Source organism: Natator depressus, chromosome 2 (genome assembly GCF_965152275.1).
Source record: "Natator depressus isolate rNatDep1 chromosome 2, rNatDep2.hap1, whole genome shotgun sequence".
Taxonomy (NCBI): Eukaryota; Metazoa; Chordata; order Testudines; family Cheloniidae; genus Natator; species Natator depressus.
Genome location: NC_134235.1, coordinates 243,417,843 through 243,437,196, shown reverse-complemented (window position 1 = coordinate 243,437,196; position 19,354 = coordinate 243,417,843). Strand labels below are relative to the sequence as shown.

General features: G+C 39.8%; 1 protein-coding gene across 3 annotated transcripts in view; it reads right to left on the bottom strand.

Annotated features, from left to right (window-relative positions):
- Positions 1 to 19,354, bottom strand: part of PTPRN2 (protein tyrosine phosphatase receptor type N2) — a 1,019,026-nt gene that overhangs the window by 718,522 nt on the left and 281,150 nt on the right. For all 3 annotated transcript variants that reach the window (XM_074946270.1, XM_074946267.1, XM_074946269.1), the window contains one exon: positions 4,972 to 5,085. In XM_074946270.1, coding sequence (XP_074802371.1) covers positions 4,972 to 5,085 — 114 coding nt within the window. The remainder of the gene's footprint in view (positions 1 to 4,971; positions 5,086 to 19,354) is intronic.

The following is a 19,354-nucleotide window of genomic DNA, read 5'->3' as shown; positions in this document are numbered from 1 at the left end:
CTGTGCACTTGGCTGTAAGCGCTAAGAAGGCTGGCATGTGTCACAAGGCCTTCGCCTGTTCCAAAAGAACTTCGTTAATAGGCAAGGCTACTCTCCCATGGGCTGCTGCCTGAACAAGGTCCAAAAGCCTGAACATGTTCTCTTGGACAAACACAACTTCTGTGCCTCACAATTCAGTCATCCTCCTCAGTTGGTCCTGATAAGATTTAAAATCCTCTGAAACTAGGGAGGAGGAATCTGAGGCCGTTGAGTCATCGAAGGAGGAGGACGACAGATTAACTGGGGTCAGTGGGTCCTCTTGTGGTACAACCTGCTCCTGTAGTAGTCTTGTAAGTCTGGTTGCCTACAAGGGCCAGTATCTGCAGGGGCCTGCAATGTAGGTGGCTCTGGCAGGTACCCAGCAAAATGGTCTGTCAATCTTCCCTTCAAGTGTGCTGGTAATTGAGACCTGGGAGACACCCCAGGAGTTCCAAAAGGGCCACTGCTGAAGTGTTTAAAGTATAGACAGGGAGACACAGGTCGATGGCCCAGCAGTACCAAGTACCTGAGGAGTCCTGGCAATGTTCCATGTACTTCTTTGAAGAGGAGGAAGAGTCCTTCTTTGATCTGGGGTGACTTCAGTCATGTTATGGATCCTGTTTTGGGGAATCCCCGGAGGAAAATCAGCCCCTCTTTCTCTGAGAACAGTCTGCATCCAGGGGTCTGTCAGAGACCACTGCAGCTTCTGTAGCAGTGTGAGAATCTGGGTGATCCGAAGGCTCTGGGACTGAAGCAGGTATCCTCATCTGCTCTGTGAGGTGCTGCTTGAGATGCAGATCTCTGGAAATCTGCATCCTTTTCTTGAAAGAACAGCAGATACTACACCTCTCTTTAATGTGTCCCTTGCTGAGACACAAAAAATGCATGGGGATGGGTGTCACTATTTAAAATAGATACCCCACACGATGGGCACTGCTTAATGATAGGCGAGTGTATACCACTGGAGCCTCACACCAAAACTGACTGACTAAAACAAATAAAAGAGTAAAGAAACTAGACACTGAGCACTAACTACTAACTAACCAGCTATTAACTAAGAAAAAAAGGCAGGAATCTAACTTGCTGGCTTCACAGAGAAAAAACCCTGAGGTAAACCACACTGGGAGCTCAGACTCAGGAGATGGTTGGTGAGAAGGAACTGAGGTTGATGCCCATATATAGCCTCTGGAGGGGCCACATGGAGGCACAGGGTATGTGCACCTCCCCAACAGGCAGTGCTGCAGAAAGCTCTCCAGTTCTGGCACAGTACTGAGTGGAACCCACATGTGCAGCTATTTGAATAAGAATGAGAAATGCTTTACCTCCTTCTCATGCATTATAGAAGGACCAGTGGCACAAGAAGCTGATTATAAATTTCAGCAACCATCAAGGGCTTTTTTCTTACCCATACCCAAGTTCATAAACTTTTCAGAAAATCTTCATAATGAGCATTGCCAGAGTCTTGACAAGGATCGTATGAGCGAAAATGCCATGCGGGATTACAGTACTGTGAGAAAACAAAACTTCGCAGCAAGGTACTGACAGCTGACATAAACAGAAATACTCTCAGCGGGTAAAAAAGCCATGAAAATTGTACCCTCGTGAAAATTTAATTCAACATAAAGTCAAGATCCTTTATTAAGGAGATTAACATCAATAGTATGACTCATCCAACTTTCTGTTGTATGCTTTGCTAGCATACTGCACGTAACTAAGGGTGGCAGAATAAACTGATGTGTTATTAGTGCTACATTCTACTTTGTTTTATTGTATCTGAACATACAACCTTTCCTTTTGGCCTTTGCTTTGATCACAAACTTCACTTGAAAGTAATCAACAACACGAAAAATAAAGAAAAACGAGGATGGATAGCCTAATTAGCAATAAGGAAATAGAGATGCGCATGCTACCGGCAGAGGAAAATGAGGAAGTTAGTACTACTGACAGAATGTAAAAATCTGGAATAAAAAAACAACAACCCATTGTAAAAATTAAGACCAAAGGTACTAGAAAACCACTCAAGATAATGAGCAACAAAAAATACCCTTAATTGGCAATACGACTGATGCAGCTGCTAACAGGAATTTTACTCATTCTGAAATGAATTATAATTGACATATTGTACAATCTTTCAGGTAAAATCTGTGTGGCATGTTGCTATGCCAGTAACAAAGAGTGCAGTTTGATCCTGTTCTTTTCATGGTAGATGTACCTTTAGCTGAAGCAGAGCTAGTTAGTTGTGCTGCTGAAGGACAAGGCAAAACTGGAAATTAGAACTGCTCATGGAACGATCTTTTGGAGCAAGTAAAGACCTTCTCTGAGTATTTCTGGACCATCTGTGTGGTCCTGAATGAGCAAGTTTCCTTTATGTCTGAGTTGGATGAGAGAGATATGATATTCTGTAGAGTGCACAGGAAAGCAGTATTAACCATGCAAATGATCATCATTACAACTGACACACATGGGTTGGAAGTATGGACCTTGATACCTACAGTAGAAAACAAAGACTTCCCTCTAAACTTCATTATAAGAATAATGGATTGGGTAAACACTGATAAAACTAATCTGGCAGAACTGTCATAACAATGGACACACTTTAAACATTTCTACCAATTGAAGAGTTATAATTGGTTCTGTTGGTCCAGTTCTTTATGCACAATGTATACTCCAGTATTTGCCAGGAATGAGGAGAGTAGGGAGGAAGTATGACACGCACTGAATGTGTGTATTGTATGTATCTGTTGTAGATATTTTTAAGGTCCCCATGGTACCTAATTGCTGAGAATATTAGACAAGAGAGCTCAAACTGATGTAAGAGCAAGCAGGAAGATGAACATCTGTGTGTGTTGTGTAAGGTTCCTGAACCAGTTTTAATAGTGACATACCCCCTTCTTTCCCTACCTGATATTTAATATGCATATTCTACACCAGTCTCTTTCAATGCACTAAGCAGGAGACAGACCACATTTCATTCATAATATTTCCCTTAGGGGAAAATACTGCTTGCCCCCTTTACAAGGATTAAAGTGCAGCAGAAATGCCAACATATCTGCTGGAAGGATGGTGGGCTCCAGATAGAGAGAACATGTGCAGAGAAATTCTGTATCAAAACAAGCTCGGTGATCAGTGATGGCTCTCTGTACAAGAGCATGAGGATGGCAGGTAGATCATGAGCAAGTTAGAGAGTGGTGGGGTCTGGCAAAGGGTCCACAGAGAATGGAGATCCACCAGTCCCAAATCCTGCAGGGGAACTGGGAGACAAGTAGTCACTAGGTACCTGGCTTCACAGTTGCCCCACATCATACTCACAGATGAGGAAGGATTCCATCTCTCCAGCTCCTACAAAGGTGCTCTGAGCAAAGACCATTGCCTTGGGCTTTGCTTGCAAGACATTGATTTAGCCCAGGGGTGGCCAACCTGAGCCTGAGAAGGAGCCAGAATTTACCAATGTTCATTGCCAAACAGCCAGCAGCTCCCCTCCCCACACCCGCTCCCAGCACCTCCCACCTACCAGCAGTCCCGCCAATCAGTGCCTCCCCCTCCCTGCCCGCACCTCCCAATCAGCTGTTTTGTGGCATGCAGGCGACTCAGAGGGGGAGGAGCGAGGGCACGGCAGGCTCAGGGGAGGGGGTCGGAAGGGGTGGAGTGAGGGCAGGGCCTGTGGCAGAGCCAGGGGTTGAGCAGTGAGCACACTGCCCCCCAACTCCCCGGCACACTGGAAAGTTGGTGCCTGTAGCTCCAGCCCCGGAGTTGGTGCCTATACAAGGAGCCGCATATTAACTTCTGAAGAGCCGCACGTGGCTCCAGAGCCACAGGTTGGCGCCTCCTGATTTAGCCCTTAATGAATGGCAAGCTAGGATCACATCAGTAGGAGGCAGCTGGACAGGAAATAAATCCACAGCCTATTTTGGTGTCCTGCAAGGGTGTATAATAAATCATTCCAACATACATTTTGGAACCATTTAAAATGAAGATTAAAATGACAAAGCTTTCCTGTTTTTATCTCTGCCTCCAAAACAGATGTGTTTATTCACTTATAACACATAAAGAAGTTTGTTCAAGTTACTGTTCTTCATTTTGTTCAAAGTTTTGTTTTGTTAATTCCAAGTAAGCCACTCAGAAACCAGATTCTCCCTTTTCAGCCTTTCCATCACTTTAGAGCGAGTGTAGGGATTATCTCAAGGAAGATTCACTAAGCATTACTACAGCCATGCTAGATTTAGTAGTTAAATGAAACCAGAACAGTTCAAATAAAGAAGTACAGAAATTAATTAGGAAGTTAAGAATTTCTCATAGCTGATGGAAAGTTAACCCCTAGCAGGTTGGGTGCCCAATGTGCTTTTATCCTGCCATGTGCTGTGACGCATTCAAATGTATGGTAAATTATTCCTCAGCTATTAATGATTTACACTAGTGCAGCAGTCCGCAAACTGTGGGTCAGGACCGCAAAGCATTAGACTTGCTGGGACCCAGGACTGAAGCTGAAGCCTGAGCTCCACCCCCACCTCGGGCACTAGGGCTCGGGCTGCAGCCCCTTCTTCCTCATGTAGTAACTTTGTTGTCAGATGGGGGCTGCGGTGCAACGACGTTTGAGAACCCTGCACTAGCGTAAACCATGTCTCCTCTTGTGGAGGTACACCAATGGCATTTACACTAGCTATACCATACATTATTCCTCAGCATAGAAAAGGTTGAAGGCACAGACACACATGGTTTGCAGAGGGGACATAACCTTCCTTTAGATGCTTCACCAAAACACTTCTACATATTCATGGGCTCAGGAGGTGTTCTGCCTGGATAAGAACTGTAGGATCAGGCCTGAAACATACTGATTTAAATTTTCTGTACCACATAATACCAAAACCCACCGAAAATAATTACTCTACACCACGGACTGTTGCTCTTTTGCCCCACACGTTTCTTGGGTCCACTCTCATTCAATTTTTACTGTACCTCTATGTGAAAGCTTCTCTAAGATGATCCTTAGGTGCTGAAGAATGGAGGGTGAAATTTCATATTTATATACATCTATTACCGGAACCTGCTGACATCTCCCAAATGCTCCATCTGCAGAAAAAGAAGGCAAAAGGGGAAAGGAAAAGAAAAAAAATAGTTCTCATTCTCTGAAAGGAAGAAACACATGATGAGATGTGCACTTGCAATATGTCCTAATTATATACTGCAAAACTCTTTAGAACACAGTTTTAAAAAGTCATCAAAGGACTACTGGAATTTTGAAGTAGTCATGAAGCAGTGCATTTTCTATCAGAATAAATAATACTGGAAGAAAATTATCCTGGTAGAGGAGGGAGGGAGGATCTATTGTATATTATAAAGTTATAAGACTACACTTTAAAAAAAAAAAGTAATTTCAGACTTCTGGCTTCCAAATCTTTTGATGTAAGGCTTCTTTTCTGACAACTGTGTATGTGTGGGAAAATTAATGTTCAGCATCTCATACTTTCCAGATGAAAAGCAAAGCACCCAGAAAATATAAATATTAATTTTCAGGAATTATGAGGATTTGTTGAAATATTTTTAATGTAGGAACTGTGCGCCAGGCATTGGTAAATGCATGCTGAATCCATAATGCCCAGCAAAGGCTCATTTCAAGTAGTACCTTCTAATGAATACAGTAAAAGGAAACTGCTCACAGAACAATGATATATTAATGGAGCCTAATCTATTTAGCTCCATTCTATTTGTCTAAAATGACAAGACTCTTCTCATCAATGTCTTTTCAAATCACACCTTCTAATTAATTTAGGTCCTAATTAGTCTTTATTTAGAGAATTGTTCATTTTGAGACAAGCTTCCTGTGTATGTGTGGGAGGCAGGGGGGAGTTCAAACCTTCAAATTACCTTTCTCTCGTTCATATAAAAGACTGATTCAGAGTGTAGGTGCTTCATATACACTCTGACCATCTGCAGTTTTAGGTTTCAGAGAAAAAAGGTGGTTTCATTTATTGTTCAGTATAGTTTTGCTTTAAAGAGTGATCCAAAGGAAACCATTCAAATGCAACACATTTAATTAGGAGAATATTCTGCATAGTACTGGTTTTACCTCAGTAATTACTGCACATCTGATATCACATTTGTGTTTAAAAAGAACAGCTTCATCTGATTAGCAAAAAACAACATCAGGTATTAATTTGCAAGCATCCATTCACTTCTATGGAACTTTGCAGAATCAAAAGAATAGAGAGAGAAGCAACTGGCCCAGTTGCTCTCAAATGATGAATAATGTTCATATGACATTCTAGAAAACAAGCAAGTATGTGGCATAGAAGAAATAATGTAGTATTACCTTCATTATTCCATGTAAATAACTAATTGAAATTAACTGAAATTTATTTTCTAGTGTCCGTTTCAACCCTCCCAAACGCAAAAATGCCAAATAGGATTAACCCACATTAAAAATTCACCTCCTAGCTCAATTTTTATTTCTGAAAATTATTTTTTAAATTAAAATTTCAACAGGAAGGCACGTAAACGGGTGTGAAGTCTCGATCTCGTTTTGAAATCCTGATGCAGTTTGAAATAGCCACAGTATCAAACTTTTTTTAAAAAAATGAAGAATTATAAATTTATAGTAAATTCATTATGAACAAATAAGGCTTTGATTTATCAAGGAACTTAAGCATGTGCCTATCTCTAAGAACATGGATAGTCTCATCAAAGTCAACAGGATTCTTCACATGGTAAAGGTTAGCATGTGCTTAAATACCTTGCTGAGTTGAGGCATAAAACCTTAAGCGGTTACAAATAATTTGGCTACAAATCTCAATGGCTTAGAATTAAAAAAACCCACATTACATAATACAAACAAACAAGTTATTGGGAGTATTTTATTCTATGTTAGTTTTAAATTCAGCTGAATAAAAACAATTTTTAACCTGAGTCTAGAATCTAGAACACACTTTGCATTTAATTCCAATTACACCATTTTTACATCCTATTTTAAGAGTCATTGCCAGAAAAGCTATTTCTTCTGCAAGTTCTAGAATTAAAAAGTTGATTACTTGATACACTTATCTCTTTCTAAACTTGCATTTGGGCCGGCAACTTTCATGCAAAGCCTTCAGCTTGATGCCACTGGAAACAATGAAGATAGTCAAACTCGAAAATTAAGGATTAGGTCCAAAGTCTGATCTGAGTTATGCTCCAAGAATAGGGTAACCAGATAGCAACTGTGAAAAAACAGGACATGGGGTGGGGGGTAATATGTGCCAATATAAGAAAAAGTCCCAAAAAACGGGACTGTCCCTATAAAAACAGGACATCTGGTCACCCTATCCAAGAACCTAAATGCAGTTATTGGAACAGCATAGGCAAGATATCTGAATCAGCTAATTATTTGGTCCTTACACTTGAAATCCTGACATAATATGAATTAAAGGGGTACTACTAGGTGCCACTGGAACCAGAACTTCCATTAACCACAATAGTAGAAGAGAGATGGGAAGAGAATGACATGCTACTAATTTATAGCTGGTAAATGGCATCTCTAAAAAGGCTCCCTCTGAGGCATGGCATACCCATTTTTGTGGCATTATGATCTTTACCTGTTACTGCCTGTTACATTGGTCTGTAAGCACCTTTCCAGGTCAGTTGTACCTATCTACTTCCAGATGTTGTAATAAGTTATTCTATTGTGTTAGTGTAAGAGCTCCCTCTAGAGTGGCAAAATTACTCACTTGTGTAATAAATGCTAAATTGTGACGAAGAATGGGTAACTACTTGAAGCTGTAATTAAATGCAAACAAATGGGAAAGACCTTCAGAGCTAAATTTTAAGGAATTTTTTTATGTATGATGAATAAAGTTCAAAGCATGAATTGTGATTTAATAAAGAGTTAAAGGAAAAACACTGTAGGCTTATAACACCAATGGGTTTATATAAAATTTTGCTAAAAATTGTACCCCAAGAAATAACATAACTCAGGAAAGACATCCACTCCACACACTAGCCAGAATGAGGAAACATTGAGACAACAGATCAATATAAACATATGGTTATCATTAAAATACTATTATTTGTCAAGCATTGCCACTGGTAGTATCACTTTATTATCGTAGTTTCCCCCTATACTTATATCAGGAATATCTGTGTTAAATGCATGACACATGTTGATTTTTAAGGGACTTCTACTTTTGCTTCCAGAGGAATGACTCCATCCAAATAGATGGAGAGATGCCCTCTATTGTATTTAGTTGTGAAAGATTTCACTAGAAACTGAACATAAACACTTAAAAGCCATTGTTTAAAAGCCACGGTCTAGAACAACTCTTAGAATACAAAGACTGCTGCTGAGATTACAAAAGTACTAAATTCACCTAAGTCATGCAACAGGTAAGATCTTTATTATGGCAGATGTGCTACCTAGGGCACATTTTTTCGAAGCATAGAATAGCATGGAATATGATATAGAAACACAAGTACATATGCTTACCGATCACCTACCATCTTCTCTTGATAAAATACAGAAGGTGACACATGAAATTGTGAGCATGACAAACTACATATCCTGAAGGGATGACTCTGGAGGGAAGGCAGGAGACAAATAGAGAAATCTCATCCCTAGCTCATTATTACTGCTGTTTTTATGATGAATCAGTGTACATTGGTGATGCAATTCTTACAGAAAAATGGAGATTCCATTCATCACTGAGGAAAGAAATGCTATGTTGCACTCATGAGAGATATCTGGGTACTGAATTATGTGAAAGGGCCAAAAAAAATCAGAACTTGTGATATGGTTTTGTAATGTTAGTTGTGTTAAAATGTTTCAGTCACAATAAGCTAAACAATCATCATTACAGTCTCACCAGGTACCAAAAAAAGCTTTTGGCAAAATCTACCGAGTGACCTTTTTCCCCTTGAAGGCAAATCTATTTAGTGGCAGCTGACTCATTCAGTTTATTTTAAGCAAAGTCTCCTAAAATATACCGAGTGAAATAATGATTCACCATGTGAATTTTTTCTTCACAAAATGTAAGCAATTATTGATTAAGTGTTTTTAGATGATTATCCACTATATACCCATGTTTCAGAGTGGTAGCCGCGTTAGTCTGTATCAGCAGAAAGAACGAGGGGTACTTGTGGCATCTTAGAGACTAACAAATTTATTTGAGCATTTGCGTTCTGAGCTTGTTACACTGAGTCTAAAGTAACCAAGGTAAAATGAGCTATCAGAAAAACCTGTTCACACCATCTAAAACATACTCAGAAGAAACACAAGAGATGGATTAATCAGGTTCCTTCTTTGACTATCCTTGTGTACAGAAATACATCCCAAGAAGCCATCCTGAGATCACTCTTCACTTACTAACGGCTAGACATCTTAAAAACTGTAATTAGTTAAATCAAACACTGAGTCTCTTAAGATGATGAGAGTTCACAAACAGATGTAGTAAAGCAATGATGACAGGTTTTTGCACACAGGGTTCTGTATAGCATGAGTAAAACTGACCAAAGTCTTGTAATATCCACTTCACTGCTTCTAAGCAAAGCTATGAGCACGAGCAGAGGCCCTGGAGTTGTCAGTTTGTGTCTATCCCTTATGTAGGGCCCTAACAAATTCTCGGTCCATTTTGGTCAATTTCATGGCCATAGGATTTTAAAAATCATAAATGTCATGATTTTAGCTATTTAAATCTGAAATGTCAGTGTTGTAATTGTAGGAGTTTTGTGGGGGTTGCAAGGTTGTTGTAGGGGGGCTTGTGGTACGGCTACCCTTACTTCTGTGCTGCTGCTGGCGGCGGCGCTGCCTTCAGAGGTGGGCAGCTGGAGAGCGGTGGCTGCTGGCCAGGAGCCTAGCTCTCAAGGCAGAGCCACTGCCAGGAGCAACGCAGAAGTAAGGATGGCATGATATGGTATTGACAGCCTTACTTCTGCACTGATACCTGTAGAACTGGGCCCTCAGTCAGCAGCCGCCACTGTCCAGCTGCCCAGCTCCGAAGGCAGCAATGCAGAAGTAAGGGTAGCATGGTATGGTATTGCCACCCTTACTTCTGCACTGCTGCTGGCAGGGCGCTGCCTTCAGAGCTGGGCATCTGGCCAACAGACACTACTCTCTGGCCACCCAGCTCTGAAGGCAGCACAGAAGTAAGGGTGGCAATACCGCAGCTCCCCAAACATAACCTTGGGACTCTCCTGCAACTTCCTTTTGGGCCAAGACCTCCAATTTGAGAAATGCTGTTCTCCCTCATGAAATCTTTATAGTATACGTAAAAGCACACAAAAGACCAGATTTCATGGGGTGGGGGCGGCAGATTTCACAGTCCGTGACGCTTTTTTCATGGCCATGAATTTGGTAGGGCCCTACCCTTATGCCTTCATTTGACTGAAAAGCTTACATTCCTCCCTAATTGATTAATTAGGTCTCCATGGCCAGCAAGGAAATACCCATATTGTACTGACAAGTGAGTGAATTTTGCAAGCCCTAAAATCAGGCACTTCGTTGTACACGTGAAGCAATTCCTTCAGCTGTTATGACTGCCTGTAGCGGTCAGGCAATTAGAAGGCCTTCCAGATAGAGTGGTTAATGCAGTTAGAATGTATAAGTGGACCAAGGCCCATACCTTTCTTACTATACAGTAATTATCTGATGTTATAAAGTTACAATATGTGTAAAACTAAAGTTTGCACCAGTGTATTATTTACAGTAGGTACACCTAAATACACAAAACCATATACAGCGATGTTATGCATATGACAAGACGTATTTATCAACTTAATTATCTCACCTGCACTCTGTCCATTAATCGAAGGACTTATTGTACCACTACAAACCTTCAAGCAGTTTTAAACAGCTGCCATATTTTAGTAATTTAATCTGCCAGAAACATGGATTTGTTTTTGTTTTTTTCCCCTAAATGTGGAATTTCCCCCCAAACTTTACTGGATATTGTTGCAGGGACATTAATGATCAATCCTGGACTAAAGACAAACCAAAGTCCAGATATCACAAGACTCTGCATGGTTAGAAACAGAACTTTTATACAACTGGAAAGGGGAGATCATTAGACTTCCACTGGGACACTCAGTACCTGCTTCTAGACATGGAAGTCTCAAGATATTGGACTTTAAGGTCATGAATTTTCTATACAGAGAACAGCTATTATAGGAAACATATTGACATTATTAAAATATATATTATTTTTCTCTCCCTTTTGAATTCTGTACAATAATGCACATTTTCAAAGTTGTTTAAAAAAGGAATCAGTTATGATTTCTAGAACAGTACATTAATCTTCCATGTCAATGGCTTTTTATTTCAGAAGACAGTGAACCCACAATCATTAGTCAAGATTTACCAGTACACAGTAAACAACATTATTATAATATTCCATTTATTAAAAACATTTTGTTCTATAGAGAACAAAACATGTTTTGTACATCAATTTTTAAGTACACTTCACAAGAGAGGTGCATCTAACACCAATTAAGCAGTAATAGGTTCTACACTGGTATTCCCCATGCAATGTTTTGAAAATTTAAACCATGATTTGAAAAAGCAAATGCTTAAAAGTGTCATACCAATACTTCTTCAGAATAACTCATGATTACAATCTCCAAAGCTGCATGACGTACCTGCAGAATTTTAACATACAGTGGTCTGCAGAGAATGCTGACTTCCTACGAGCACCTTTCCATGTTAAGCTTTTAAAACTGGTTTATCATTTTACTCTGCTTTTTCTAGGTTCAGCCTCATGCAGCCTCAGTAGTCCTGTTTTACTTCTATTTCTGAACAGCAACAGTGGCACCTAGTGGACAGCTTCACCCCCAGGGCTCAGTTCTGATCTCAGGCTTGTAGGTGAATATTGCAGAATAGCTGGTAAACTAAGATACTTGAGATACATGTGGCATTTTAACTGACATCTATAGCTATCCATTTACCCAGATCCAAACCTTCACTAATGTGTATGGTAGACAGACTTGTGAAACAGTGTTTAATGTAGCTATGTGATTTAAAAAAAATTTAAAATTAAAAAACCATGTACCATATTGCTGATAACTTCATATTTGTTGAAATAAACAATGTTGGTTGATCGAAAAAAGGAGGCTGGTACAAAGAAAACTGGCCCATTCACCCGCTGACTGCTTTTCTAAGACTTCCTACAAGTTGTATATAGTGCTAATTTTGTTGTTTGTTTGTTTGTTAAAACAGTATTTAACAGGGATCTGACTTTGCTATCAATGGCATAATGTATTGCAATAGAAGTAAAATCACCCACCTTAGAAACAGTCAATAACAGAAGGCAACAGCCAAAAATATTTTTTTTCTGTGTTAAAAACATGTATGGATTTAGAGGAATCACTGAGGCAAATAACACTACCATAAAAAGAATCCTAAATCTCTGAGAAAAAGCCTTATTCCTCAAATACCACAAATGCCCACCCCTCCAATATACTCCAAAACAGAACTCTGGGGGCGGGTGGGGGGGGAATCGGTCTACATTTTGAATGGTATTTTATTTGTTTTCTCCTTTCCAACATCACAAGTGGCTTAGTTCAGCTCTCATTCACATTGAAATGGCTGCTGGAAATGTCAAAAATTCAGAGTCATAAAGATTACATGGCAAAGGAGTAGCTTTGGTGGTAAAGAGCTAAAACTTCTGTTAGCCAGTGTATATGTTATACATACTGCACGTCACATTAATATGTATTACATGTCACATTAATATGATATATATTGTATTACTGTACATATCAATGTCAGCACAAAGTTATGCTAAGTTGTATTAGGTTCATTCTTGCCCACTATGTCAGGACATTTATATCTGACAATACCTTGCAAAGCTAAACATAGTAGTTGGCAGTAGAAAACATAAACCTTCTGAAAATCAAGACACATGAGTACAAGGTAGGAAGAGTCTTCATGGCCCAGCTGGTTTGGCATGCTATGTTCAAAAACAAGAGATAAGGGATACACGTTGGAACCACAAACACAAGGTAAAAAGCTGATGGATGGATTTTAGACTTGGGTAATGTATAAATATAGCTAATTTTGAATGCATATTTTGGGGAGCACATCTTCTTTTAAGGTGAACGGACTGTGTGAACAGCTTCCCAGATGGAAGTAACTTCTTTTGTACTGTACTGTTATTGATTTTTAGCAGTAAAATTGGCTATGTTTGGTTATTTGGTCTCGAACATTTTTCATAACAAACCACAAGTGTAGTCAATCATTTGGCAATACTATTAATCAACACCTCTCTATGGTGACTTTACACAGGAGTTTAAAAGTGTCCAATTCCTGAGAGGTCAGTATTCCTGGTACTATAAGGATAGCACCGTACAAAACACATTCATGGATAAGTAGGTATCCGGTATCTTTAGAGTTCCCTGGACTTCTATGAATGATTTCAGGCTCATCTATAAGCAACACATGGACAAACTGAGGAACTGAGGTGCTTTATTAATAAAATAATTTGTATATAAGGAAGTATGATAAACAGCTGCATGTCTGATTAATATGACAGCATGGCATGATTATCCATAAAAACAGTATTCGGCAACAGACTTTGTCAAGGCAATACTTATGTCTAAAAGCTACAAATGTATTAATAACACTGTGTAGAGTGAAAAAATAGACAAATCTGTCTTTAAGACCTGTAGCTAGCCTACTGAGATCTCCTGATTCAAAAGATTTTTGTTCTTAATATAATTATTCTTCTCTATTTCTTTGTGGCATCCAAGCACACCAGTAATAGTCAGGATGATGAAAAATACCCAGCTGACCCACCTATTAGCTAGGATCAGCAATGAAACAGGAATATCAGCAAGTACATGTTCTCTCTGACAAGCTAGTTAAAGTGCTACTGAATGCCAGATTCCCTACAAGTCCTTTCCTAATCTTCTTGGAAATACTCTGCGGCTCAAAAATAAAACCTTGTGGTCTGTCTCCCACCATTATAAACAAATAACAGTACTGATGACCAATCCTAAGAAAAAAAGGATGGTACACCTTGGTGATTATCAACATGCTGATGTTCAAAGCTGAATGCTGGCACTGAGAATAATACAAGTTAGCAATTACATAAACACTATTGTAGCGCTGAGTGTTGGCCAAAGATAGTCACTAAGAAGTATAGTTCCGCTGAGATGCGAAGGACCCTTGTCTCAGGAAGTAACTCCTGAGGAAGATCATGCGTGTGCGTGTTCTTCCCGCCTCTAAAAGAGGAACTGGTTTTAGCTGCAATAGCAGCAGGAGGACAGACATTCTGGGGACTGTGCTGTTTGCGCTAATCTGCTAATAAGCAGTTTGCAAGGTCCCATAACACTATACAAACAGTACTTCAATTAACTGAAGAGAGATTTTTAAGGGATTAAAGAACTATGTACATGGCAAATATCAACTGTAAAAAGCTGGGATCTCTCAATGAGGGCAACAGATGGAGAGAAGGAACATAAACCTCTGTGTGAGAAAGATTTTATTTATCAGAAAAAGCAGCACTTTAAAAAATAGATGAGAGAAGAGTAGGCTGACCAGACACAACACACACGATGGAGACTAGATTTTAGGGCTGCTGTCTTTTCCATTGAGAAGACACTCCAAACAAAACCACTTGTTCACGATAAACTATGCCAGCTTACAGGTGGACTTACCTGGACAACTGCTCCCAACTTTCAGGACTGTGTGAGGGATAAGAGCAAAATGGGAAAGAATTACTCCAACTTCTCCAAACAGCTACAGGAAAGATATTATAAACTCAGATATGAGATTTATTGCTAGTTTACCAGTGAAACTGGCCTACGCATGTCTTCAGTAATAGCACATTTAGTAGAGGTAGTGCAAGACTAAGACTAAAGGGCATGTTTCCTTTTCTAGCTACAGTTTCAGGATGGATCAATACTAGATGGACATAAGTTTGAGGCACCTGTAACCAGCTGGCAAAAATAAATGGGAATAAGATGTGGAAGATACTAGTTATATCTGGGAGAAAGAGTATACGAAAGATACAAACAAACTGGAGGGAGAAGAAAGAAAGAAAGAAAGAAAGAAAGAAAGAAAGAAAGAAAGAAAGAAAGAAAGAAAGAAAGAAAGAAAGAAAGAAAGAAAGAAAGAAAGAAAGAAAGATTTTAGGGGGCTGCATGGACTGACATGAGAAAAGGTCAAAAGAGATAAATATGTATAACTTGACTAACACTAACATGATTTAAAATAAGGAGGGGCATGATACAGTCTACAGATGTTTGAAGGGTGTAAACACAAAAGTGGGATATGAATTATTTATGGTATTACTAGGAGAATTGGGATGCTCTTACAAAAATGAACAAAACTGAGTATCTGAACAAGCTTCTTGACAGTGAGATCTATTCCAGAGAGTGTGGAATAGCCTCCCATGAGAGTAATGGGAACCCCATTTCTTAGAATTTTTAAATTAGGCAAGACACAGTACTAGAGAATGAAGAACAGTGAATAATCCATCTCTACTAGCTAGAATTCTATTAATAGAGGTGCTGGTAACTGTTAGATCAAGCTGGAGGGTCACCACAGACTAAGGATTTATGGAAGCAATAAGATGCAAATATACTAATGCTTATTTATGTACACTAATTATTCCAAGTATCACTGAAATGTACTTCAATCACTACAAGGATACCCACCACATTTTTGGTTGGTGCCAATGCTTTGGTGCCAAGAAATACACTGGAGCTGGCAAGGCCTTCATTGTGTAACCAAACTGTATTTATATTCCCAGGGCAGAAAAAAGAACTTGCTTAGGAATGTGAAGTAACCTCTGTAAAAACTCTGTGAAAAAGAACTTGCTTAGGAATGTGAAGTATTATTTATTTCATTTGGTATTAAAAACAAACCAGTGGCTGTAGCACACATGACAGCCAAAGCTCATATGTCAAGAACTAGTTATTGTGGACATGCAAGAGGAAGGTTCCCCTCAGGTTAAATCTAACCTGAAGAATGTTGCCTTCACATCCCTCACAAGCGGCATCTAATATTTGCAGCAAACTCCTTTCACTTCTGATTTAAGCCAAACTTGAATCTTTCTAAGTCTTCAAGGAAACATGCCTAGTGAAGCAATCTACAGACAGCTGATAAGTTTTATAAACTATGTTAGTGAACTTACTGCTTAGGAAACTACCAGAAGTGACTGGAAACATACACAGTTCAGACAAGTACTGTTCAAGATGAAACTTCTCCATACAGTTCTGCCCATGTACTGTATCGAAATACTGATCTGCACAACTTTATGTTCCTAAGCCATTCTTCAGCAGAACCTGTTAGTTATACTCTTTTTTTTTTTTAGGGAGCCATTAGAAGCTGACATAGGTTGGAGCAGACAAGAGCCTGCTTTAACTTACATCAATACTACATCACCCCCTGGCAGCCATGGGGAAAAGGTGTCTTATAGCAGAGTTCTGGCACAGCTGATAACCCATGCCTAGAACATTAATTGTGTTCTCAATGTTGGTAGAGTGGTAACAAAGATGAGGACAAGGCAATCATACAGAGCAATCCTGGTCACTTGGTCAACTGGTCCCTTTCAAACAAACTGAGTTTTAATACAGCCAAATGCAAAGTTATACATCAAGGAACAAGGAATGCAGGCCATACCTACAGAATGGGAGACTATCCTGGAAAGCAGTGACCCTGATAAGTCACTGTGGACAAGTAACTCAGCATGAGTTCCCAGCATGATGATGTGGGGAAAAGGGTTAATGAGAGCCTTGGATGCGAATAGAAGTAGAGAGGTGATTTTACCTCTGCATATGGCATTGGTAAGCCCAATATTGGAATACTTCATACATTTCTAGTGTTCACATTTTAAAATAGAAGTTGAAAAATTGAAAAGCCACAGAAAATGATTCGATGACTGAAAAAAATGCCTTACAGTGAGAGACTTTAAAATCCTTCTGGCTTATCAAAAAGAAGACTGAAAGGTGACTCGATTTCGGTGTAGAAGTACTTCCACGGGGAGAAAATACTGGATACCAAAGGACTCTTTAATCTAGAAGAGAAAAGCAAAACTAGAACCAATGGCTAAAAGCTGAAGCTAGACAAATTCAAATTGGAAAAACATCACCCTTCTTTTTTTAAACAGTGACGGTGATTAAACATTGGAACAAACTACCAAAGGAAATAGTGGATTCTCCATCTTGTGATGTCTTCAAATCAAGACTGGATGCCTTTCCAGAAGATATCCTTTAGCCAAGCACACATAATTGGGCTCAGTACAACGGTATCTGGGAAAAATGTCTGTGATGAACAGAACGTCATATTAGATGATCTAATGGTCCTTTCTGGCTTTAAACTCTGAATCTATGAACTTATGGTGGCTCCCCAAAAACTGTGCAAACTTCTACTTCACAGGATAATTGTTATAATGTAGACACATAGACTATAATAATCAATTTAAGAATTATTTAAAAGTCTTATTGATTTCTAAGCTCTGTAACTGAAAAAGTATAAATGTTGTAAATGTAACCTCCCTTTCCTCCCTGGGGTACTCAGGAGCAGGCAACACTCATCTGTGGGCCTGAGCACCTGATGTTGTTGACATTAAAGGAGATCCTGAGTATCCCAGTGGTGATGGATGTTGGATAAGTGAGAATCCTCTATCCAGCCTTCTCCTGCAGTCCCTTTACTCCTAAAAGAAGTTAAAATTGGCTGTGCCTCCACCTGGCTGTACACACTCAAAGGCTTGCCTTGGGAACCTCAAGGAATAAACCCCTTTAAATAGGAGTAATAATAATAATGATAACTTGTGGCATGGGTCTAACTCAAATACCAATTATAAATAATATACATCCAATATACTTAAATTAGAGCTAACGCTCATTTACTTAACAATTTAAAGAAACAGGGTATAACAAACTAAGATTAAATGTCACTACTAATTTAAATCCACAGGGGCAGTTGAATAAAATCAATTAACAAATACAGTATACAGTAATAAATTAATCTTATATAACTGGCATTTACACTGCCATCATTTACCCCACCCTGGCGCGTACACTCCTCTGGATTTCGGAGTCCTAGACGCTTGCGTGGGCGCGCTTCAAGATCTGCAGCTGGAGAGAGCACTCTGTTGGTTCTGTGTATCAGTCCAGCCAAGGCAACAACCTGCACAACCCCTCTGATGACTGGAGCTGGCCCCACCAAATGTCAGCAGCTCTAGATCCTGGTTCGGTGGGAAGATCACTCTGCCTCTCCTCAGACTCAGACTCTACTGTGCCACTTCCCTTGCAAGTACTTTCTCAAACAAGAGTCAGCTCTAGGCACAACAATAGTCTCTGCTCTGACTCCAATGAAGCCACCAACAGCCTCTAAGGCTCCCTGCTCAATCAAAGCCCCTTCAGGCTCTCAGCAGCAGCTTCTGGTATGGACAGAGCTCCACAGCAGCAATCTCACTCCTTTTCCCAAAATGGAGACCACCGCCTGCTCTCCCTGAAGGAGGAAGTCTCGCCTTTTTTCTCCCCAAGGCATCATGGGAGTTGTCGTCTCTAAGGCTAGATTGCAGCACACAGGATCTTCCCCTGGAACACTCCCAATAAAGTTCAGAGGCCCCTCTAGTAAAGGGACCTACACATGAAATAGTGTAGAAGGAAGAGTGAGACATTCCATTTGGAGGAAGGAATCATTCAGACATATTACATCAGGCATCCTCATTTGTCCATGACAGGCCCAGGTTTTGAACACCTCCCTTAAGGAAGTGGATTTTCAGCCTATGACCTAGAACTGTGGCAGGTTGCACTCTGCTCCTCCTTCCACTGATGGTAGCAGTGGATGGAGAGCAGATCAGGAACAGGCTTCTACCCTCTGCTCTATTCTTTGTAAAAGAAGGTAGCAAGGAGTACAACATCCCAGATCCCACTAGTGGTTTTCAGAAGTGTTATTATTCTCATTAAGCCACAGAGAGCTTGTATTGAACAACTATATTATTTTAAACATTACATAACACAACAGTTAAGGCCTGCTGAAAGCTTCAGACAGCTACAGTCTGTTCTGCCCTCTCCAATACAGAACCTTGCATTCCAAAATAAAGGATGAACTTTAGCATTTGCAGCCCTATATTTACATAGTAATAGCAGCTCTCCACATAGGAGTCCAAGGCGGGAAGGAACCAGAGTTAAGGGCAGGTTTCAAACTATTGAATTCACATTGTCTATACTCTTGAATTGTTCATAGTGGGGACATCTTGCAAGATTTCCATCATCTGGAACTACAGCCACCAAGATTCTAGAAGGTAGGCCCTTTCTGGATTTGCAATGGAGACCCAACCCTGCAGGATGTGGTCTTGATTTGAATCTGTGGAATCTAATTCAAATTTTGCTGCTCTTCTATTCAAGGTGGAAGAGCACCTGGCTG